We start from the raw sequence: 24,927 nt of genomic DNA on the forward strand, positions 1-24,927 counted from the left end.
TTCGGTTGAAGGGAGTGGGCTGAGGGGAGATGGAGCTGAGAGGAGATGGGTGATGGGAGTGGGCTGAGGGGAGATGCTGCTCAGGGGATCTGGCTGACGGGAGCGCGCGCGCGGCCCCGCCCCTCCCAAGCCCCGCCCCCCGGCGCGGTCCCTTTAAGCGCGCGCGGGCGGGGCCGCGCGGTGTCACGTGCGGGGGCGGGGCCGGAGCGGAGCCCGCGCTCGCGCCGGCGGAGGCAGCGCGCGCGCCCGCGCCGTGCCCGCGCCCCGCAGCGGCCATTCCCCCTTCCGCCCCGGGGGCGCGCGCGGCGGCGGCGGGAGCGGCGGGACAGCCCCGCGCGCCCCTTCCCCGCTCCCTCCTGCCCTTCCCTTCCCTGCCCTGCCCTGCCGGCGGGATCCGCGCGAGGATGGAGCTGTTCCAAGCCAAGGACCACTACATCCTGCAGAGCGGGGAGCGCGCGCTGTGGTGCAGCCGGAGGGACGGCAGCCTGCAGCTGAGAGCCGGTGAGAGACACACACACACACGGACACAGAGAGACCCCCGGCGCCGCGCCCGCCGCCCGCGCGGGGAGCGGGGCGGGCCGGCCCGGGACCCCCTCGGAGGGCGGGGTGTCCCCGGCGGTGCCGCCGCCCCGGAGCTCGCGGGACCGGCCGCGGGTGCCCCCGGTGTCCCGGTGCGTGTCCCGGTGCGTGTCCCGGTGATCCCGCCGGTCACGCACCTCTCCATGTGTTTGCTTCTCCCCAAAACGAAGCGGCGCTGCCCCTGCCCTCCCCAACCCCGATAGTTGCCGGTGCTGGGAGATGTCTGGTCCCCCCCCGCCCCGGGGGAGCATCGTCGGGCGCGAAGGGCCGTGTTTGGGGTGGTGACAGCCTTACATAAGGGATGCTCCTGGCGGATGGGAATTGCGGCTGTGAGCCAATGTGCCCCCTGGTCGCCTCTACCGGGAGAAACCGAACAGGTGGCTCCGCTGGGCTGGGACTCGGTGATCGTTAAGGTCCGTTCCAACCCCTGCCAGTCTGTGATTTCTGAAGCGCTTCTGAATTTTTTGGTGGCTGTGTGATGGCAATTACAATGCTACGTCTTGCCCACTCTCCGTATTAGTATCAGGCTGAAGGGAACGTGAACAGAAATTGAGACGGAGTTGTGTTAATGGGAATTTTGAAACAGTGGTGGTTATCCTGTCCTGCCCGGGAGGTCGGTCAGTAAAGGTGTCCATAAAACGAAATACCGCCCTTAGAAACTGTCTTGCTTTGAGTAATGTGGGCTCCCTGCCCATGGCATGGGGCTGGAACAAGATGCTCTTTAAGGTCCCTTCCAACCCCAACCACTGTATGACTCCGTGATTCTCACGTGTAGCTTTGATGTAAAGGATCACACTGACCCTGCTTCTGTGTTAAAGGTGCTCTAAGTAGCTGTGGGTTTCACCAAACGTGGCAGGTTGCATAGATGTTACTCACAGCTTTCTAAAATTGGGATCTGTGCTATGCCAAAAGCAGTGGCTGAGTGTGCATGTGGCCAGGTTGGTTGTCTGAGTACAGTACTTTGTGAGCTTTTTCAAAGAGGCTGGACAAATTTATAGGTAAACATCAAATGCCATTGTTGTCTGTGTTTCCCCAAAGAACTGTTTTTCATACTGCACTTTCTTGTGTTATGTTTTCATCCTTGAATTGTGTCTTGTCAATGCAGTCTGTTTGTTTGTGTCTCAGACAAAATTACAGTGTGTGTCAAGTTAGCATGACTAATTCTAGTCCATCAGCTCCACTAACCCAGCAGTACTTTGATTGCTAAGTGATCTTACAAAATACTTGATGTTAAGTTAGCAAAAAGCACTGCTGGTCAATGAAATACATGCTCTCACAGGGTGCAAAACCCCCCAGCCCCTCAGGTTTAGATTTGTGATAGCTGTAGTTATCTGCATAGGCATAAAAGCTCTTACTTGACCCAGACTAATAAAGGCACAAACTAATGAGCTGCAGTTCTGGAGACTGGTGTTCCAATACTTTACCAGCATCAATCCCTTGTTTTCATGCAGCCATTGCTGTGTTTGTTTATTTTTTCTTGGTGTCCATTAACTTCCCGGAGGCTTTGCCAGTGCCCAGCAGTTTGTCTGTGCTGCTCAGCAGCATTTTGCCCTTAGCCTGCCTCTCCATTTTCAGCCAGTTCACATGTGATCCCTCTTGTGTGTGACCTGCAGATTAACGAGAGGTAATGTGATATTGGAGTCTCTTGGTCTGCTTGAAACTCTTGATTGTTAGTCACTCTTTCTCGTTCCAACCTGTCTGTAGTTTAGTTTTTCCAACCCTGTCTGCGGATCATCTTCTTGACAGCAGACTTTAGGAGATGAACTCCCTTAGTATGTTAAATGTAAAACCAAGAAAGAAGCAGTTCTCTTACAGGAAGTATCTCTTGGATCAATAGCTCTTTCTTGTATTGAGACAAAGCTGCACATCCTCAATTTTACGGTTTTATTACATTTATAATCGAGGCCACTGCCCGGAAATGAGCAAATGGATTTCTGTGTGATGAGTCATTGCCATGTTAAAAAAAACAAACAAAGTCATAACTTGTGTTCGCTGACATATTTAATAATCTGTCAAAAGGCTGTAATCTAACTATGTATCTCTGCTTGTTGTTGGAGGCCTTGGTTTTATTCTGTCCCACAGAGGCTGCTCTGAATTAGTTGTTGTACATTCATGGATCGAAACAGATAACAGTGGTAAACCTTGCAAAATATTGCTTTATATGGTAGCTCTGAATCTAAAGGGCTGGTGATAAGCTTTAGAGTACTCTCTTCCCTCAACTATAAAGGCATGTTTAGAAATTTGCTAATCTTAAAAGCTGTATTTTGGACCTCTTTGAATCGTGGAGATAACAGCTTGAATAAAAAAAAAAAGGCAAAAAATCTTGTTAAATATTTGCCTTGAGCAAAGCCTGAGGTTGGCCCTAGTTTGAAGGATGTCTGCTTGTGTTTACAAGATGTTTCTGGGTTTTTTTTTATTCTCTAAAATGAAAGCACTAATGAGTCACCTGCAGGAAATCCATTAATCACTTTGGCATCCTGGATTTTTAAGGAATTTAGCTGTCTACAGTGTATTTTTTTCAGTGTAGTGAAAAAACATGTGTTGTTCAGCCATGCCTTAAATACCTTCCATCAGGTCTTGGTCAGGATTTCACTCTTGAATTCCTCTGTGTGGCTGCTCCTGACTGGTAGTTGTACCCAGGTTATGCACAGACTTTTACTGATGGTGTTGGTATAATTTATGTGTTTATATTTGCCTGTGTATACATGTATAGAAAGGAGCAAAAGTATTGAAGGCATTCGATTCTTCTCAGCGTTTTCTTATCAGTAGAAAAAGGAATGAGACTATGTTGTGTCGTGGAAACTTCTATTATCATTGTGTTGGCTCCAGGCAGTAATGTCATGCTAAATAAGGTTGGGAATAGCTGCCACTAAAACTGTCTCTAGGAGTTATGCTGATTCCCACCACCCTGGAGAAAAAACCCTCTCAGATATTGAGTGGCACACGGACTGGAATTACTCCAACACAACTTTTAGGGATGTCATGCTCAAAGTCTCCACAGTTTCCTCTGCCTGTAAGAGTGAGGTGGTGTTAAGGTGTGTCTTACTTTGGAATTGGAGATAGAGGCAAATGAACATTTGTCTGTTTTAAATAAACACTTTAGGAATTTATTTTTACAGTATTCCCTTTCATCTGTTGAAAATGGTTGTGAACCAGCAACTGAAGCAATGCCTTTTAAATACTTCCAGTGAGGGACATGTTGCCAAACAGTATTTTCAGAGTATCAGGGGACAGATTTGAGGATAGGTGTCTAAGTTTGATAGTGTGATATCTTTTCTGAAATAGAAATCATAAAGCCATCTAATATTCTAGCATTTACTTGCCTTCTCCTCAAAGGCATTAGAGGAGTTGTGTAGAACTCACTTGTCAGGATTCCTGAGCTGTCCTTCGTGGTTGCAGACTGGAGGAGTTCCTTTGTGTGCAGTCTAATGCCTGAAAATGCTCCAGTGAAGGCCTTGAACTAATGATGAATGGTGTAAGGAGTGAAACCACTGCTACCAATACATATATTGGCAAATTTAAGGCTCCAGAGTAGTCCTGGGCATGGCTCTGAGGGGGTGGTGGCCTGAGTGCTAACTCATGCTGCTGAATGATTTTATGTAAAACTGCCTTCCTGAATTTCAGCACTATGTCTTGGAAACTGCCTGTCTATTCTGGGAAACGAATTCCACAGGAGGCTGCAGCTTTAGAAAAATCCTCTCCATATTTCAAGTCACTTCATAAGGAACCTCAAGCTGTTTTTTTTGACACCTTTTCAGCTGCACTGGTTGCTGCACTGCTTCTCACCCTTGCTTGCTCATCCTGTTCCCTCTCTTCCTTACTCTTCCTGAGCTGTCAGCACCACGTACTCGTGGCGTCTGTGACAAACCAGATGTCAGAGCTGATCTGTATTAGCTGCAACCCAGCAAGGATGTGTGCTGAAATCTTGAGCAGCTGGGTCCCTGGTGCTGCTTTCTCCTTCTTGTGCAAGAGAGCAGAGGGGACTGGGGTGGGCTGCTCTGTATCCTTTGTCAGATTAAATATTATATACACTAGTCAATGTTGTAGCTTCTGACTGTGAGGCAAGATCTTCAAATGTATTTATGAGAGAGAAATTATTTTCTGCTTCTAATAAGTAAGGTCTACTTAGCGATTTTTATCCACGATTCTTTTTACAGAGCACACTAAACCTGAAACTGAGACTTAACGTGGGTTAATAGTGTGCTACAGCCTAACCTGGTGAGAATTAAATAAATCTTGAGGTGAGGGGTTTCTTTACTTTCTTGTTGAGTCTTAGCAGATGACAAGTTGTCTTTCTTCTTCTTCTTTTCCTTCTATGAAGAGTTCTGGAAATGCCAAGCTTGTCCCAACTGAGATGCACAGATGTCTTGGAATTCCTGCCCGTGCTGAAATGGTTTTAGGTTTTAAGGACATGAAAAACTTCTCAGGCTTGATATTCTGGTGTTGCCGGTTCCTTCTTTTTTAGATTCATTAAAATGAATCTAATTCAAGTGGATTTTTGTGCCTTGAATTTTGCTAGCAGAGGTTAGGCTCATCTTTGATCTCATGGGTTAGTATTAACTAAATATTGAATGGGAAGGTGCAGACTAACTGCAACTAAAATATTTAGAACAGAAGATACTGACTTCAAATAAGAAAGGTCTGCATCTGTACCAAAGGCTTGTGTCTTTTTTCATCTGAGAATACTGTTATTCTTACTAGGTTCTTTCACAGTTTAACAGTGTGGGTGGTATTTCAGTGCTGGATGTGTGAGGAAACATTAAAACTTTAATGTTTTTAAGTTTTAAACTCTCTGAACTGCATGAAAAGGCAGCCATTTATTTGATGTGCTACCTGGGCTTTTCCAAAACAATTATTGTAGATTGAAATGAGATTTTTTTAATGGTCTTAAACTGGTACTGTTAAACACACAGGAGAGCCCTTGAAGTTGTGCTCCAGAAAGGAAGTTCATGCTGTAGATTTTAAGGTGAGAGTTTTTTTAAGACTCTTCCCTGAAGGTTTTGTGTGACTTGAGGGAACGATTTGCTGGGCAGTGGGACATTTGCTGGGGGAAAGAGTGGGACTGACAATAGGAGAATATTTTCCTTTGCTTCTCTTCCAAAGGGCTGCAGCTGCCACAGGAGCCCTGGCATTCAAGAGACCCCAGAGCAACTTCCACTCAATGCTTCCCTATGGCACTTCTCAGATGGTAGTTTAGAGTTTTTATTTGGAAGTAAATTCTTCAGTGCAGTAGCAAACATGTCTCAAATTTAGCTTAATGGGTTTCAGAAACTCATTCTTTAGGTTTGTATATTGACACTCATGGCCCAGAGTTTGACAGAATGTGCTTTTTACCCTCAAATGTCTCAAAGATTTGAGGCTTCTGATGAAAGCTTTTTTGTTGGTATTTAGAGGCATTGGGTTTCTTTAATGTTATAAAGAACATGAATTTTTAATGTACATAGAGGTTTTTAGAGAAGATGCAAATTTGGAGTTGCCAAATTTGTTTTTCATTAAGTGTTAAACTTGCTGTGAACTTGTGACTCAGAGTGGCTCTGCTTAATGAATATTCTGGATGTTATAAAACTGTATGTTGTTATTCTAATTGAGAATATGCACGACTAAATCTGTGTTTCTTGAAAACCCACTGTCCTGGTGTGGTAATCTTAACTTGATCTAAGATGATTTAACTCCTCTCTTTATTTAACTGAATATCAACAAAAACCTCTCCTAATTGATTTTCAATTGTGATTTAGCCACAGCACTTACTTTTGTGAGAATCACATGCAGAAAATCAGAATCAGGAACTAACACTTGTGAGATAGAAGAGGAAAACAGAGTCCCTGGAGGAGGGCTGTGCTATGGATATGGGCAGGTTTTTCTCCCTTGATCTGTTTAAACCTTCTGTGAAGTGCTCTAATACCTGTCTGTGGAGTTCACCCAGCTGATGGTCACCAGTTATTTGAACTCCTCATCTCCTCATTATATCCCTAGTTGTGAAAATCATTGCATTTTAATTGTTTTTGGAGAAAGCAAAGTAATGGAAACAGAGTATCAAGAAGAGAAGAAATTATTGGATATGTTTCTAGGGGAGGAATTTGGAAATAGTGCAAAACCTGTTTTTTATGAAAGCTCTGCTTTAGTAAACAGGAACATTAATACTTAATTCTCAGTTGTGTTTTCTTGTTCCAAACATCTCTAATTACTTCCCCAATAAAAACTGGGAGAGAACTGTTTTCCTGAAAGGCTGAACCGAAATGAATGAAATACCAGTTGAACACTTAGCTTTTCCTTTTAAGGAAGAAGTCTTACTTGAATAGAGCCCTGAAGCAGTGTCTGCTGTGTCTCTGAAAAACTGAAAACAAGGCACTTGAACATACTTTGAGCTGGAAAACTTAAGTTCTATTTTGAGCAATTTAGCAAGTCTTTATCTCTGATAAAATATTAGGGATAGTAGGCAAAGTCGTGCTGAGATGCTGAAGTAAATAGCATAAAAGATGCCAGCATTGTGCACAGCAAAATTCCGAGCCAAATTTAAAAGTATGTGACTTTGCCCAAGAGGTGGTTGCAAAATGTAAATGGCAAATATGCTGGTCTGTCATTAATTGTTAACTTTCAGTTTTTCTCCTTGTCTGTTGCTCAGTTTAGGGGAAAAAAGCAACTTTCCTATGTATGACTGATGGTTAAGTTTTTCCCTATATTGATGTGCTTTCCAGTAATGTTTAAATGATATGTTGCTGCTTGTGTTTTGATTAACTAGTCAAATTGTCCCTAACAGTTAAAAAAGAAAAAAAAATAAAGAGGGAGGATATGTGTGATGTGTGTGACACAAAATCCTTTACTCTCTGTTCCTGAAACACATGTGCCAAGTTTTTGAGTATAAGTCCCTTATTTAATGCTGCTTGTTTCCAATCCATAATTCTTTTTGTGCTTTGAATCTGATTAGATGGGCAATCAAAGAGGGAAGTTAATTGTGGTGTCAGAAGAACAGGTGACAGCGAGGGAAAACTTTACCTTGCTTAGACTGGCTCACCAGGCCAATGCCAGTAATTCTCTCATGGCTCTTAAGAAGCATTAACATAAGTCAGCTCAGTGATTAGCAAAACAAACTAATTTCCATAATTGTGAAATCCTTCTGCTCAGTTAATGTTTATATTTAAACTTTTGGAGGCTGGGATAGCTTTCTTGCATTCGTCTTCAGTGAGCTGCAGCTGAGCAAACTTTTAATAGAGTATCCTCAGAATGAGTGAACACAGTGTTTAAGCTGTCAGTTTTGTAAGTAGGTTTGAATAAAATCTTTCTCCTTCCTGTTTGACAGTTTCCTTCTTGCAGAGTAAATAGGATTTAAAAAAAAAAATGCAGACAACCTCCTGCTTTCTTAGCTTTCAGGGTATACCCACGAGCAACTTGAGCTTGGCTGAAATACCAGCTGAAAAAGGGAATGTGTGTTGGTGTGTAATAATATTAATCAGTGCAGTGTTGTTGCTTTTAGAAGGGTAAAAGATATTATTTCCTCTCCTGTATTGCTTCTGAGAAAGTGAGTGTTTACTGGTGCAGTTCAGCAGCGTGAAGAATTAAGGGAAGTTCTAAAGTGCATGAAAATCCCAAACCAACCAACCAAAAAACCAACCCTCTGAGCTTCGGTGGCTTGGCACACATTTGCATTTTAGAGTCCCTGCTGGGCAGTTCTCTGAACAGTAGTTACAGGTTTGTGGAAGGGTTGGGAGGAGCTGATCCTGATTTCTAGCAGGTGAAATGCATCTGGCAGCTTGTTGCACACTTTTAGCCACCTGCATCAGTGGTTTCTAAAAGGGGGGTGCAGGACGAAAATATTTTATACCGTTAAAAAAGATAAGAAAACACCATTTTAGAAGTGTTTTATTTCACCCATCAAAACCTTCGGGTTTTGTACGTTTTATAATGTGTTTAATATTAGTACAGTAGAGCATGTCAATAATTTATAAATAAATACGTGTATATTTGGTGCGCAGGCTAAAATATTTCTTCTCCTGGCGTGGAAAACTGCTAAAGTTTGGAGGCCACTGATCCACAGGGTCAAGTTGTGTTTGGAGCAAACAACTGGGAGCAGCAGTTTGTTGGCACTTCCAGTACAGGAGTTCCTTGTGCAATCCCATGTAACACTGGATACTCTCCAGACAACTGAACATTTTCCGCATGTTTTCCAGTTTCCCAAGCGGTGCCTGGCGACTCGGGGGATTTTATGGCTGCAGCAGAATACAAAGAAGTGTTTCTCTCTCAGAACGAGTAGTAAGGATTCCTTTTTCTTAGGTGCTTTCTCTGGGACTTGCATCCTGCTTTTGCAGCAGTAACGCAAACTTGCATTTTCTGCTCCCATCCCCGCTGCTTTTAAAGTTAACGCTTCATGACAATTAAGAGCTTGTAATACTAAGTATCTTTCTGCAAGTAGCTTAAATACAAATGTAGCAATCTGTGTTGAAAGGAAAACGCAATTAGCCTAAGTTTCGTTTGCATAAGTAGTACTTTATTTCCTCCAAGAGAAAGAAGTTCAACTTTATACTCTTAAGTCTTCCCAGTTAATTTGTAATCTCTTAATCCTGGCTAATATTTCAGAACACTGTTCAAAGATGAGCTGGAACTTGGAAACAGACTTTCTTTTGAAAAGCCACAAAAGGTCATAAGGGTCAAATAACTCTAATAATAAAAAGTCTTGCCGTTGTCTTTGATCTAAAGCAGACACAATTTAAAGAAAAAAAATCAAATCTATTTAAAAATAGGATTGAAGTTTTCTTCCTGCAAATTAACCCTTCAGGTGCTGAAAGTTACATGAGCAGAGCAGAATGATTTATTTGATATACAGTGAGTTATTTTACTTCTGCTGTGTAAATATCTATTGCTTGTGCTGAGGGGTGAAAAATGATTGAGATTTGCTGTTCTGTCAGATTGTGGGAAGAGTCTTTAAGCAATGGCTTGTGTTTGTGTGTGTTCATACACTCACACATAACCTGGGCTGTGTTCAGGGCCGTGGTGTGTGATTTTTATCTGAGCACAGTGACAGGAAACACTTCTAGCTGAGGTCTGTTCCTGAAGGCCAAGGAAGGCTGAGGGAGATAAGAGGTGTATCCCCTCCAAGCTGCAGCAAGGTTGACAGATAAATCATAGAATCATAGAATCACTTGGGTTGGAAGGGACCTCCGAGATCATCCAGTCCAACCCTTGATCCAACCCCGCCGTGGTTCCCAGCCCATGGCACTGATGCCACATCCAGTCTGTCCTTAAACACCTCCAGGGATGGAGAATCCACCCCTTCCCTGGGCAGCCCATTCCAATGGCTGAGCAGCCTCTCTGCAAAGAAATTCTTCCTAATGTCCAACCTAACCCTCCCCTGGCACAGCTGCAGACCCAGCCCTCTTGTCTTGCTGATGGTTGCCTGGGAAAAGAGACCAGCCCCCCCCGGCTCCCCCCTCCTGTCAGGGAGTTGCAGAGAGTGAGGAGGTCTCCCCTGAGCCTCCTCTTCTCCAGGCTGAGCCCCCCCAGCTCCCTCAGCCTCTCCTCACAGCACTTGTGCTCCAGTCCCTTCCCCAGCCTCGTTGCCCTTCTCTGGACCTGCTCCAGCCCCTCCATGTCCTTCCTGAGCTGAGGGCCCAGAACTGGACACAGCACTCCAGGGGTGGCCTCCCCAGCGCTGAGTCCAGGGGCAGAATCACTTCCCTGGCCCTGTTGGCCACCCTGTTCCTGAGCCAGGCCAGGATCCATTGGCCCTCTTGGCCACCTGGACACACTCTGGCTCCTGTTCAGCCTCCTATCAATAACTGCAGCTCTGTGATGGACTGAGGCAAACACCAGCTCAGGAGTATGGGCTGGGTTCAAGTGGTTACAAGTGAAATGGTTTTTCCTCCTGCTTTCTCCCCAAAGGAAGCTGACAGCTCTTCTCCAGACACAATCCTTCTGTGTTTATCCCAAAGCAGCAGTTTGTTTTCTTGTCAGAATTTGTGCCTGACCTTGGATCAGCTCAGCTGGTGGTGGTGGATCGGAGAAAGAGCCAGAAAGCAGTTTTGGCTTTTGATACACTTCCAAGTTGCTTTTGTATCACCTTTATCAGGGTTATGTTTGTGTAACCACAAAGCATTAAAGAAACTTTATCTGGTGTTGGGTGGCCCTGCATCTCTGCTGGTGAGCTCTGAGGGGGGGTGGGGAAGGAATCACATCAAAGCTGCTTTTGTTCAGAATTTGTGACGGAAGCTCCATTGTGCTGCAGCTACAATGCTGATACAATCACTGTGAGTGGTAAATGTGTTGTCAGGGATCCTTAATCTCTGACGGGAATCAGCAAAAAGAGGCAACATTTATTTCAGTAGCGTGAATTTAGTTAGTGGGATAAGGGAAGGAATGAGCGATTTTGTGCTTCAGGATGGAGACTTGGTAAGCAAGGACATACCTCAGAGTGTTGTGGGCATGTGTTCAGGCCTGTCAAACTGGCAGTTCTCTCAAATTAAAATATACTGAGGACAGCAGAGAACTCCTCCAGTCAGGGAAAATCTTCCAAGGAGCTCGGCTCACTGCTCATAGTGACTCTTTCTGGACATAGATGCTCTGAAGGACAATGACAATTTTGAGACTGCTCCTTATCACCAGCACAATACTGTAAAAAGTCTGTTTCAACAACATTGTGTTGCAGTTTAAGGTTGATAAGCCTTTGTTCCTGGCTATTTGAGGTTCCAGAGACCACTGGTGTGACATCTCCAGGAAGATAAGTGTGTGTGGGGAAACAAGAGTAACTGTGTTGATAAAAATTGTATTTCACACTATATCTCAAAACATTCAGTCTGTTTTGGGTGTAGAGGAAAGTCTGGTGTTTTCTTTGACAGGACCTTGGGGTAGTTAGTTCTTATTGATAGGTATTTCTGTTAAAAAGAAATAAAAATCAAACTCAGAATGTGTTTTTGTTTTTTAGCATTCAGCAGTCAGAAATGTATGCTACCCTAAAACTTTCAACTGAGGATTTTCATTTTTGTTTTGTATGGTTACTTTCCCCGTTGGCTTTAAAAAGATGTGGATACCTTTTGTAACACATATCACTGTCTACTAACTTATGCTGCCTCTTAAATTCTGCTGTATTTTACAGTCAAAGACTAATCTCCTACAGGACATATATTTAAAATAATTTACATAAGCAAAGATTAAGTGGTTATAATTTTCAAAGATGCAAGATAGTGGCTGGAGGTTGCTGCTGCCAGATTTGCCAGACAGACTCAATGGCTGCAAGAGAACAATCTTGAAGAATTTAAAGTGTTAGAAGTTAGAGACAGCTTCTTCCTATCTGGAATAAATAGGACTGCACTCGACATGAAACCCCATTTTCTTTGGGGGTGTGTGTGGGAATGATATTTAAACCTTTCAGTTTGTTTGGTTCATCCATCCCACATTTCCAGAGTTCACTCTTCAAGAGCAAGAGGTTCATGTGGGTATTTACTGTTGTGGTATTTATTCAGCATGAGTGGGTGTTGGCTCTGAGCTGAGATATGGCTGTCACACAGGAAGCTGAACTATAACCAGTAACAAAGCTCTAATCAGAAGGTTGGAACCAGATATGTTTTTATTTTGTTAAAACAGCTTGCTTGCTTTGATGCTGTCACACATACTTTCCTATAGAAAGTTCTCTGGAAATAGTGTAAGAAAAAAAATAAATCCTGTGACACTTTCACCAAAGGAAGTCAGTGTGATTCCACAATTGGTATTTTTTCCACAGCCAACAGGCATTTCTCTTTGCATCTAAGTTTTCTTGGACACTGAAAAAAAAATGTTAATCTCCTCAAATGTTGCTAAATATGTGTGGGGTTTTTTTCCATATGTCCTGCCTCCCCCATAGAAAATTTTCTTAAAACAGTCAGCCTTCAGCAGTAGTACTTTGAGAATCACACTTGTCTCAAGAGCTGGTGCTGCCCAGCTGGTGGATCCATATTTGCTGTCTTTAAACTCTTAAAGTGGAATGTGCATTTAACTCCAAATACATGCTCCTCTTTTCCAAAGCTTGTCTGTGCTTTCAGTCAAAGTTTAGAGCCATTTCTCACTGTGCCTCTACTCCTGGGGTAGTTGTATTCCTGTGGAAGTCTTGGATATGCTATGTTATATCTAGGGCTACCTCTGCTGTCTGTACAGTCCCTGACACCAGTTTTCTTATGTCCTTTTCTTAGACAAGTCACTCTTGTTTCCTTATACCTGTAATCAGACCAAAATATTTTATCATTGTTTTAATTGCTTGTAAGCTACTAGAAGAAAACATCACTTGCTCCCCAGAGCTTTCCCACCAATCTCTCTTGTCATGGCAGGAAATGAGTGTTTTAAACAGCCTCAGGTGGTGGTCTGGGTTCCTGGCTTTGTGACTGCCATGGTAGACCTTCCCTGGTTTGGTTCTTTAAATTCCTCCTGTGCCTGGCTTTTTTTTGGCTGCCTGGTGTCTCTGGCTGGTTTCTGGCTGTCACAGGGGAACCCAAATGTGAAAGGCAGTTGCAGAACCAGCGAGAAGCAGATGAAGTGTGAGACAGTGCAGCTCTAGGAGAGTCCCGAAAGACCCAGCTGGGATTGTGTGGGTGAACCGGGAAAGAAGGTGGAAGACTTGGGAGTGAGGGAAGCTGTCTGGGTTCCTCTTTGCTGTAAATCTGATGGGGAAGATTTCCCTCTCAGCACACAGATGTTGTTGTGTGTCACTGGGAGTGGAACTGGGCTCAGGCTGTTCCAGAACTTGGCCTGTATGAGCTCAAGTCTCCGTCAGGAGGATACAAGATGTGTTTTAGTCCTTCAGCAAGGCCTGAGGGCAAATCAAACTGTTCACTGTCATGCCCACTGTCACTGATGTCCCGGTGCTCCACTCTCTGGATTAGTCTCCTGAAGAAGTTCATGTGATTCCTGCATTCTGTGCATCCCAAGTAACTCAGCCCTGCTCCAGTGGAACGGGAAGAGCAGGAGTTTGGTTCAGGCTGGTCCCACACGTTCCCTGCAGCTCTGCCCTGCTCCTGCAAACATTGCTTTAAATTCTGCCACTGGGGGCCTTTAGCTCTTGCTTGTGCACAGGCACATGTGATCTGTCCCATTTAATCAGTTCATTCCAGATCTACCCTGACTTCAGTGGTTTCTGTTGATCTCATGGAAATGCTCATCTTTAATGGGTCTGGTGTATTATTAAAGGTTATGCTGAAAGTTAGAAAAAAAAAAAAGACGTGTTCTTGGAATATCAAATTCTCAACTACAAAGTTTCAAGGAGGGTACAATGCTTTAAAATAAGTGTGTGAAAATAATCCCACTATCAGTTGTCACCTGCAGATCTCAGACTTCCAAGAAGAAACCAAGGTCTCATAAATAAAGTATACATAGGTAGATGATTTGTACTCTTACACTGTATGACTTTTTCCTTTCAAATATTCATCTACTTACACCAATAGCTAAGATACTTAATTTGTCTGGGTGTTAAAACTGGAGAAACTCTTTTTACCTTGGAACAAGGGCATTTTGGTAGATAAGAACAAACTTGTCCTTTGTGGTACAGAAAAACCTCTTCTCCTTTGGGCTTTTTCTGTACTGCAGAGATATTACTTGCTTTTAAGGATTTGTTTTCACTTTAAAGATTTGAGTTAGGAATTTTATTCTTTCCCCCACTCTTGAATCCTTGAACAGGTAGAAACTCTCATTGCCTTCTGCTTTCTCTTCTGCTTCCTATGTGTTTCACTGGAATTTAACAGCAGGAGAACCAGAAACCTAAACCTTAACTTTTTGTACTTCGATATTCCATGTAACTGTGGAGAGTTTAACAGAAGAGGAAGCGTGTGTGTGCATGTTTATAGAAAGAGGATGTGAAAGTAATAGTGATGGGATACTCTGGGAGGGAGCTGGGGTTGAGAGTTGCCATCTGCTGCCTTTTTGAGGCTCGGTAGTTAACTTGGTGACCTGTATTCCATTTCACTATGGCCATGTCAAGTTTGGGTTATGTTACAAATTCAAGTGGATATTAAAAGAATTAAACCTGCATTAAATGAATTACTGTAGCCCTAAGCTACTTCTTTTCCCCCCTCAAACATCTGGGAAATATCTGGGGTAGGGCTTTAAGTTGGAAACTTAGTAATTTGGTCATAGCTAAGCAGAAATGGAAGAACCTGTGCATCATCTTATTGTGGGAACTATCATGGGTTTTCTGCCCTCTAGGGTGGGCAAAGTGGAGAGGATGACCTTCACTGGGTTAATTGTCCTGTTGAGTTTGCTTTTCAAAAACAGGAGCTTTGTTCTTTTTTGCAGCCACTGATCTTCTGTTGGCTTGGAATCCCATTTGCCTGGGCCTGGTAGAGGGAGTCATTGGTAAAGTTCAGCTTCATACAGGTATGTGGTTAGTTCTGTTTTGATGTTTTTTTTTTAATTCTGTTATTTTTTTTTTAATTTATTTTGTTTACTGCTAAATTTGTTTTAAAGTCTGTGGTATTACAGATAATACTGCATAGCTCAAATGGAATGATGTAGTATTCTATGTACTGGAGGAATACTCCCCAAATATATGAACTTGTCAGAGTGATTATATTATAGTTGATTATATTATAATGCAAATTCCCCCTGTTCTCCAGTGTGTGTGTTTTGGTTTGACACTCATGTGAAAATAGAGAACTGCATTTGCAAATAGTAGAAACTTGTATTTGAAGGCCTATCTGAGGCTCTGTGTGAGATTTATAATATTCTTAAGCCCCTTTTGAATAATCCTTTCGAGGAGATTCTCGTTGTTCTACTGTGGTACAAGAACTAATGATGGAAGTTTTAACAAAAGGATAAGGCTTGAATTCTCAGTGCTGTATAAAAACCTGAAGTATAATTGCTACATTGGTAGATGAATTTTGGAAAGCAAAAGGAACACTTTAAACTTGTTTGTAGGTAAATGACAGAGCTATAAAATTAAAGCAGGTGTAGAATTCATTGCTATTTTAATGATAAGCCTGTTTCTAACTGATAGTAGTAGTGTTTTCCTTTAAAATAAGGTCAGTGCTCCTTTAGCTTTATCAGCTGCAAATCCCTGAAGCTGTAATAAATATTTATTTTGATATAAACCAGCTGATACTTCTGCCAGTGGAGCTCTGGATATCTGTTTACTGGCAGGTAGGAAAGGTAGCCATAAACACTTGCTGTGTGCCATTCTTTTGGTGAGTGCATTTCAAGTAGTGCCTGGCAATATGATCAATACAGGTAAAGTTTCAAGTGTGTTCCAGGAGAGCAGGATGTGCTGGAATGGATCAGATAGATGTTTGTGTTCTGTTGGATAGAAACAGCTGAGTCAGGGTGGCAGTGTCCCAAATGGAAAACAGGGCCTGGAACACACGAGCAGCGTTGTTGGTCAGCCCAGTTCTGGGAATCACACGGCTCTGGAGTTACTGTGAGCCCAGGTCCTGCCTCTGGGAGTCATGGCCCAGAGCCCATCTCTCCAGGAAGTTCATGATCACGTCCTCTTTCCAGCTGCATCTCTCCATCTTCTTTGAATCTCGCCTGATATTTTGGTCTGTGCTCGTTCCACAGAGCTGTTCACCCACCGCTTGTAGCTGTTTAGATTTGGCTCCCCACCAAGTCCCTGAATCCCGCCACAAGCCTCCTCCCTTTATATGAAGGAAAGGGAAGAGGGGAAAAGGAACCAAAAGACCCAAAATAAACTGAACTAAAGCAGTATATATATATATATATATATATATATATTTAAACTTACATACAATTGCAAAAGAAACCCCTATTTACATATAAGAAAGAGAAAACCCCAACACCCCACAACCAAAACAGAAAACCCCATATACGCAGATATACACAGCTAATAAAGAACTAACAAACCAAAATTTTAATTCTTTCTTCAAGAAGACAAAAGCCACTGTACCAGATCTCTCCACTGGGATTGGGAAAACAACAGGCCCCAGCAGGGCTCACTCCCGGATCAGCGGGACCGGCCGCAGGGACCTGCTGTCTGCAATCCAGTGGAAGAGAAGAGGGCAGACCCTCCTCTCTCCTTCTTCTTTATGCTCTTGCTTACGTACAAAATAGGATGGAATACTGGGACATGAGCACTTCCCTAGTTTTGACCTGGTCACCAGGAAGGCCTAAAACCCAAACCACTACACCCCTTTTCAGATCTGATGATATGAAGCAGTTCAGTCTCTGCCATGTCCCTTTCTCTGCTCCTCACCCAGGTTCTCTGTGCTGTTCAGCATGTGCTGGTCATGATGAATGATGGCTGAGCTCCAGTAATGACCTCTCACTGCTCTGGGAAAATGCTCAGTGATTGGTTTTGTTTTTTGTTTGTGTGGGGTGTGGTGGTTTTGTTTTTTAAACCAAGCACTTAGGTGCACAAAAGCCTTGCCCCCCCTTCTCTCTAGGGAGTCTGGTATAAAAGCCTTTTGAGGGGGGAGATCTCAAGTACTTTTTGGAAGGTTTTAGTATATTATGGCAACTGAATGCCCTTGCATGTGTGCTTATTGTGAGGTGCTTCCTCTGCTTATGAAATCTGAGTTGAAACTTTCCCCAGCTGTGAGACCTTAACAGGTGTCAGCTTGCTGTTGTCATGCAGATTATCAGGTAATAAGCCTGATATCTGCTCTTCTTTCCATGTGTCCTATGGAGCTGTTGCATCAATAGTGCTCATCCAGGCATTCCACTGAGCTGCTGCTGAGATCAGTGGGAATGTTTTGTTTGGTCTCTGCCTTGTGCAGGTGACACCACCACAAACTGTTCTTGTTGTAGATATTCTGGTATTTAGTGATGCCACTGCCCTGCAAACCATGTTTTTTTTCTACCATTAAATGTCTGAAGAAAGAGAGCCTCCAGCTATTTGTCCTTCTCTCCTGCTGCCTTGGCCTTGCTGACATTTGCTGATAAGTGCTCTCCCTTAGGTGAAGTCACAACAAGGATCTGGCTGAGACGTCTCGCAGAGATCTCTTGAAGCCTGTTATTGTCAATGAACTCCCACTTGATCATGTTCAAGTGTAGTTGGATGTTTCCCTCTGGCCGAACCATCCAGCAGTCTGTAACAGTAACCTGTCTCCATTACTTATTCTGGTATCAATCTTTGTCACCTGGAAACTTTATCAGCAGGAGTTGTATAAATATTTAACATTGCTGGACCATTATCTCCAGACTTGGAGCTCTGTGCTGCAGGGGCTGGGTGAAATGTTTTTTTCACAGACCTGACCTGCAACAGGAGGACTTGCTGCTCTGATTTCTTCTCCCCTGCCCTCAGGTTATTAACATCAGAACACTTAATTTGAAATTCTTTTGGTGAACGGGAGTCCTGTATGGGCTTGTCCTGCTCGGAACTCTGTTATTAGCTATTATTGGAAAGGAATATTGGTGTGTTTTAAAAATGCTTAGCACATCCTGACTAATGCTGGAAACTTTAAATGCCTTTTTAGGTGTTGATGTTGCTACCAGTAAAGCTGTCACTAACCCTATATGCACTTTACTGTCTTGGGCATAGTCCTTATATGTTCTTGAAAGATTTGCTCATGGCAGAAATGCTGGAGTGGTCTAACACAACCTTGAAATGTCCCTGTAACCTATCTTGGGCTGTCTGTAATTTAGCATTGAAACACCCTTGCCAATATGCTGTAACTAGGGATGGGATTTAATTTACTCCTAATCTTACAGGTTTTATTGCTTGACTTGTACAAAAGAATCTGTAGGGCAGCTTCTGCCAGGGAAGCAGTCTCATAGGAACCAGCAAGCCAATATTACATGGCTTATTTTTTTAATTCTTTAAAGAATTTTTGACATGAGTCAGTTGTATAACTGAAAATAACTGTACACTCACACTGGAGAGGAAAGTCTAGTGAAAATACCATTTGGTTCTTCCCCAAACTGAATTTCCTTAATCATGCAGGTTCTTTTGGTTTTTTTTTTTTTGGGAGGGGGGGAATTCCAACCCAAACAATAAAACCTTGATTGAATATTGGAATATAAGGATGTGATTGCTTACCATTTTCTGGCCTTTCCTAAGGTAACTTGTAAGAAAACGCAGAGTAACAATGGGAATAGCAGGAAAAGGATTTTAGGATGTACTGTGGAGCTGTTACTGAAGCAGATCACTGCACATTTTCTTGGTAAAGGTGCACAATTAATTCTATCTTTGCATGATCTTCCCAGATAGAGGCTAGCACATCTCTTGCATAAAGTGTCTCCTTTACAGAATATTAATTTTGTTTTGTGGCCCAGGCAGTGCAATTGCATAGACAACATAATTGAAGCTGCTCAATTCCTTCCTAATTCTGTTTGGGGATTTTGATGAAAGAAGGTTGTGTTACTTGTTGTTAGGATAAAAAGTAGATCCACTAAAATGGTAATGGTAGCCTGAAATGGAATCACTGGTGATCAGAGACTTCTCAGCAAGTTGATCAAGTGTTGTAGTGCAAGAATATGCTCAGTTGTATATCCAACTATAACCAAAGTTGGATTCCTTAGCCAGTTCCAGCAACTTCCACTTAACTCCTTCACTGCTGCCCCAGTTTTCCTGTTTCTTGGTCAAAGGACACTCTTGTGCAGTTTAATGTCTCTACTTGTATCCATTCTGTGAGTTTTTCCAGTGCTGGTTAATTAAGACCCAGGTTAAATTCTGTTGCCAAGGTTCCCTAGAGTCTGTAAACAGGAGGGAAGTGGAGTTCTTCCTTCCCTATCCCCAGGAAAGGAAAGCTTTTTTTGTCAGCATGCCTCTGAATCTTGATAGAAACAACTGTTCAGCATCTGAAATCTCTCCAGTGATGTGGAACTGAACTTACACAGCTTAAAGCATTCTTTCTGCATGCAACCAGTTTTTAAGTTGTTCAAGTAACAGAAAGGATGAAAGTAGTAGCACAGAATTTCTTGGCTAAAATCAAAATACTTGTAAAAAGCAGCATTTTTAGTAAACTCCTGTACAGTTTAAAAAAAGTTGCTGCAAAGGCATTTGGGGGAAACTAAATGCTGGATTGTTTGGGAAGTGTTAGAGAAGAACAGCAGTGCTGTGCTGACAGTGTTGAAGCAACAGAGGAACTAAATTTCCATTTCAGTGCAGAATGGGAGGTAATAGCTTCCTTTAGATACAGTGTTTTAAGGTAGTTTTTGCCATCTGCTCTGCCATAGTTCATGAAACACTACAAATGAACATTTGATTCTGAGAGATGATTTCAAACATGCTCTCTTCTGGAATGGCACACAGTTGGGGTGTTCTGTACACCCCATACCTCACACACTGAGTAGGCAATTGAGTTCTGTGGAGCTGCCTTTTTTTTTATTGTACTGCAGAAGCACATATTCTGTGCTGGGATTCAGTTATTTAGATATTGCTGGTGATTATAATGTGCTGCTTTTATGGCTATTGTTGAAGCTTTTACTTCAGGGCATACTTTATCTGCATAATTACTTCCTGACTGTTTGCTTTTGATCTGCTGGGGAATTCTTGTTTTCTTTGAATGTTCTGTGGCTCTGGCTATAATACAAAGAGTTTTGAAATGCACACCAGGATGACATTTGAGTGCATTTTAAAAAATGACAAAGGGATACAGAACTGCTTGGTTTATTAAGCTCTTAAGTTCTTGTTTGCTGTTGCCAGGGTTTGTCAATATAAGGTCAAGTGAAGAGTAGGCAGAGATTTTTCTTTTCCATTTTTTTTGCTATGGCATATCTGCTCAGAAATACCTTTACCTTATCCTTATTTCCAGTAGAGCTCTCCTGGTTAATTCACTGGAGCTCTAGATGGTCTCCTTGCTTCAAAGAGTACCTGTTTTGTCTGACGTACACTGGTGATCTCACAGGAGAAAGTTGTGTGGCCAACCTTCCATAGGTGGGAATAGATGAGATTATAGGACTCCCCAGCAGGAATATCTGTCTGGATGCCCTATTGTATTACCCTTCTGCTAAGCTTGGATTGCCCTGGGCTTCCAGAGACTGTTGTTTTTGCTTACTAAAAAGCAATATAGGAAAGGGCAGGCCTTCTTTTTAGGTGAAGTGATGGGCATCTTCATCTCTTGCTGGTGTTTTTGGCAGCATTTCAGTTTCTCCTTTGTAAAAGCATTTTCTTATTCATTGGTCTGTTCACTTGCACAGAACCTGTCCTGTTTTCCTCAGCTTCCTTTTTCTTGTTTCCATCTTACCCCTGTGGTTGCTGGAGGCAAAGGCAGGTGTTCCCCAAGTACAGAAAAGCTGTTCCAGCACCTGCTTGTCAGTGAGGACGACTCTCTTGGTGGCATTTGCTGTCACTCTCTTGTCCTTATTTGTCATCCTGTGACCAGTTTTTAGGAGACTGTGCCTATGTGACAGCTTTGGAGTAACCTGGTGCAACCTCAGAGCTTGAGCAGGGTGACATCCTGGGATCCCTTCTGGCCTGACTTGTGTCTGATCCTGCAGGGATTAGGATTCCACTGCTGTGTTCAGGAACAGTGCATTTCTTTCCCCTTCCCCTCCTCCCGTTTTGGGAGGCACCCTCTGGTTCTCACAGCACATTAGTGACTATGAGGACCTGAAATTTTTAAAGGCTTCTTAATGCCCAACGTAAGCAAGTCTTTTTTTTCTAAAGATAGTGATGTAGAATCAAAGTAAGGAGTGGAGTGTCACAGCACACAGTTTGCAATGACTATTCCTTTTCTTCAGATAAAAGGCACTGCTGGGTTTTTCTGTGTTTCTCTTAAGCACTCAGAGGATAAAATGCTGTTTAGAATTTACTGAGCAAGGAGAACAGGCTTTATATTTGCTATAAAGCTGCTAAATAGACTTTTCAAAGGCTGTGTATCGTATTCAAAGGCACAATACATGACACAATCTGCCATCACAAGTGTGGAAGCATATTCAAGTCTGCCATAGCAGGCTTTTTATGTCTTTACATGAACTTTTCAGTTAAACTCCGTTGGTTTCTTCTCAGCTGGGAGAAATGCTAAGTGTGTACGTTTTTGTGAAGACTTTCTGTGGCTTTTCCATCTCTCTTAACAGAACTTTTGATTCCTAAAAGACCAGCATACACCTGACATGCTACTGCTGTAACCAAGGGATTAAAATCCAGGAATGTCCAGGATTCAGCAGTCAGTGGGAATGTTTGTTGCTCTGTTTCCCTGCCTCACTGGAGTGTTGATGCTGTAACTGCAAGTGTTGTAAATTAAATGTGTGTATGACACGCACCAATATCTTCATTCATTTTTATCCCATTAAGTCCTCTACCACTTCATGCATATTACTTCAGGAATGATTCATGAGGCTTTTAACATATATAAACTGCTTCATGCTGCAGCCCATGTTTGCCCACCAGATTTCTGAACTCATGAGCCTTGTGATCAGCTGTTACCTGTGTCTGTCTTGTTTGCTGCTTGATGCACAACAGAGGTTGTAAAGGGAAAATCTTTTATTTCTCTCTGAGCTCCAGCTGTTCTCAGATTTTACTGCCAGTGGTGACATTGGTGGGGTTGTGCTTCACCCCAGAGATTGCTGATGGCTGGAGATGAAGCAGGGGTAGCTTTACCTCTAATAAGTCTATGAAATAGTTAATCTTATTGTATTACAGGCTGAATAAGTATTTTTTAGAGTTTGTTTTTTTTTTATTGCAATGCATAATGACAAATCACAGCAATAGTGAATCATCACTCACTGGAGTCTTCTGGTCAAATGGTTCCTGGCAGGGGTTTTACACTGGGGAGAAGCTTCTGGCAAACTTATCAAAGTAAATGCCTGACAAGACAAATAAAAGCATCTACTAATCTCTTTTTTTTTCCAGATTTACCATGGTGGCTGCTTTTAATTCGTCAGAAAGCTTTGATTGGCAAACTCCCTGGAGACCATGAGGTTTGCAAAATAACAAAGATAGCTGTGATTCCACTCTCTGAAACAGAACCTCAGGATCTGGAGTTGGAGGTATGACAGTGCTCAAGGAATTCTGACCTTCCTCCTTCTGCTTCAGTGAAATTTGAACGTGAAATAAAAGTTATTTTTTTTTCCTGGTTGTGGTTTTTTAAATAACATTTTTCGATTAAAAGTATTTTTTTAAAGAGAAATCACAAGTCCTGCTACGGAGGGAAGTTACAATAAAATTGTCCCTAGATTTCATAAAGCTTATGGAGAATACAACACTGAACTAGGAGAAAGTATTTTTTTTTTTTTTTTTAATAGATGCTCTTGCTCTCATCTGATTTTGGAATCTTAATTCCAGAACTTGGTTATAGAATAACCAAGTGAGTGATACCAATTTACAGTGTAACTTGGGTGGGAAGCTGAGGTGGGTCTGGATACTCAAGTCATGTCAAACTGAGGCAGACATCCTCACAAGCACAGGAGAAAGTGCCTTTTATAAAAAACACAGTAAGAATGAGGCTCTAGATTGAAACCTGCCTGTTCCTCCTGTATTTCAGAGTGTCTCCCTTAGGTTTGTGAACATCCAAGTCTTGATTTTTGTGGGCTTTAATTAAATTTTTTTTGGACTTCTTAAAGAGTATCTAATTATTGGCTTTAATTCAATGTCATTATTTAGCTTTGTAAAAAGCACCATTTTGGGATAAACAAGCCAGAGAAGATAACACAGTCCCCAGATGACACAAAATTTCTGCTGAAGACTCTGACTCAAATTAAATCAAATGTGTCTGCTCCAAATAAAAAGAAGGTAAAGTTTTCTACTGTTTCTTTGTTTTTTTTTTCCTAATGTTTGCTTTATAATTCCAAGGTTGTGATGGATGATCAAATGGAGTACTAAGACCTTAAAGAACTAGTGAAAAACTGCAGAATGTGGAACTGCAGTCTTGATGCTCAGTTTAATTTTTTTTTACTTTATTTAGCTGTGGCAATTCTATGATTTTTTTTGTGTTTTGCAATTACATAATTTTGGCAGAATTGCTGATAGGGTTCCTCCTTACCAGGATTACCTTCTGCTGAGATTCTAAACTTCTACAAATTGTTCTGCATAAGCATCTCTCTTACAACACAGAGTTGGAGACAAATTTTGGTACCCAGTTCCTCAGAGAACACCAAACAATCTCATCAAAATGCTTTTAACACAACAGTGGGTTGGATTAGGAAATCCAAACAATATTTATTAAAATTAGGATGGGTTGGCTGCAGTATTTCTTAAACTCTTGAGACTGAAACATCCTACTTAAATGTTCAGCTCCAGAAGTTGACTACTTTGAATGGTAAAAGTAATAACATGATATTTTTGAGGATGCTGTCCCTTGTTTTTATTGTCTGTGCTGGGATTTTTAAGAGCCTGCTCCTCAATGGAAAGAGTTTGTCCTAGAGAGTTAGAAATAGCATTTAGCAAATATGGCCTGGACTCTTTGTCACTCACAGAGAAATAAAAAAAGCCATTTTTTTTTCAGATTAAAGAAAGCAAAGAGAAAGAGAGGCTGGAGAAGAGATTACTGGAGGAGTTGTTCAAAATGTTCATGGATTCAGACTCCTTTTACTACAGCCTGACCTATGACCTGACAAATTCTGTGCAGAGACAGAGCACGTGTGAGAAAACAAACTTATCCCTGTGGAGAAAAGTAAGTGTGTCCTGTTTGATTCTTCCATCTGGGAGATGTGCTGGTCCATGATGTCTGTGCTCCAAACTTGACTGCAGTCTAAAGCAGAAGTTGTAGCTCCTTTTTCCACTTCAATGACGACATATTTTCTTTGCTGAATTATGCAATACTGTTAAACTGTAACAAACCTTTGTGCTGGCTTTGACCAACGTCATTTGTGTAAATAATGGAAGTGATTTTAAACCAGAAGCCTCTTTCTTGGTGTCTTTGAAGTGTCTCTTTCCATTTTCAAGGTCTTTCAAGGTAACAAAATCTATCCTTTTGTTATAAAAGTGAGCATCTGTCCCATTCTGCTGTATTTTAAGAACCTGAGTATGAGTGTAGTTACCAGTGGGTTTGGTTGCTCAGGCAGAATTTTGGTGAGCTGAAGACCTTGAGCTGATAAAAATACTTTACCTTTAGTCAAACTTGCTAAAAGCTTCTATGTAGGAACTTTGCCTTGGAACATGTTTAATGGAGACTCTCCAGAAACAGAGGATAACCTCTGGTGCATGACAGGGCCCAACTTCAGTGCAAGGAAGAGGAACAGAAGCCTCCAGCAGCGTGACTGGAACTGAACTGAACACCTCTGAGACCTGTGTGTGCACCTGCAGTGAATAAACAACTGAGCTTGGGTGTCTGGTGTTGCAAAACCTGCCCTTTTTTGTCTCAAACAGGTTGATGACAGATTCTTTTGGAACAAGCACATGATTGAAGATCTCATCAGCATCGATGTGAGTGTTTTATTTCTAAATGTATTATGAGAATCATTCTTCAGTTTTAGTTGAAATGTTTACTTAAGGGTTCAGAAGTTTGCTTGAGAACCTGCTTGGCAGACAGGACAGGATTAGGGCTGTGCCTTCTTCCCCCAGCCTTC

At 42.2% G+C, this 24,927-nt stretch overlaps 1 protein-coding gene across 4 annotated transcripts in view; it reads left to right on the forward strand.

The window, feature by feature from the left end:
• The first annotated feature begins 323 nt into the window (after positions 1 to 323).
• INPP5F (inositol polyphosphate-5-phosphatase F) overlaps positions 324 to 24,927 on the forward strand; it is a 41,895-nt gene continuing 17,291 nt past the window's right edge. The window contains exons 1-6 of one of the 4 annotated variants that reach the window (XM_027746496.2): positions 324 to 501; positions 14,824 to 14,904; positions 22,274 to 22,410; positions 23,024 to 23,152; positions 23,865 to 24,032; positions 24,728 to 24,784. In XM_027746496.2, the coding sequence (XP_027602297.2) occupies positions 405 to 501; positions 14,824 to 14,904; positions 22,274 to 22,410; positions 23,024 to 23,152; positions 23,865 to 24,032; positions 24,728 to 24,784 (669 nt within the window). In that variant the 5' untranslated portion in view covers positions 324 to 404. Of the gene's footprint in view, positions 502 to 596; positions 684 to 1,135; positions 1,193 to 14,823; positions 14,905 to 22,273; positions 22,411 to 23,023; positions 23,153 to 23,864; positions 24,033 to 24,727; positions 24,785 to 24,927 lie in introns of those variants that run through there. The other 3 variants (XM_039387182.1, XM_039387183.1, XM_027746497.2) reach the window with 3 other exon arrangements.

The sequence above is a fragment of the Pipra filicauda genome, unplaced genomic scaffold (assembly GCF_003945595.2).
Source record: "Pipra filicauda isolate LSUMZ 115617 unplaced genomic scaffold, ASM394559v2 scaffold53_size3534045_pilon, whole genome shotgun sequence".
In the NCBI taxonomy this organism is placed as follows: domain Eukaryota; kingdom Metazoa; phylum Chordata; class Aves; order Passeriformes; family Pipridae; genus Pipra; species Pipra filicauda.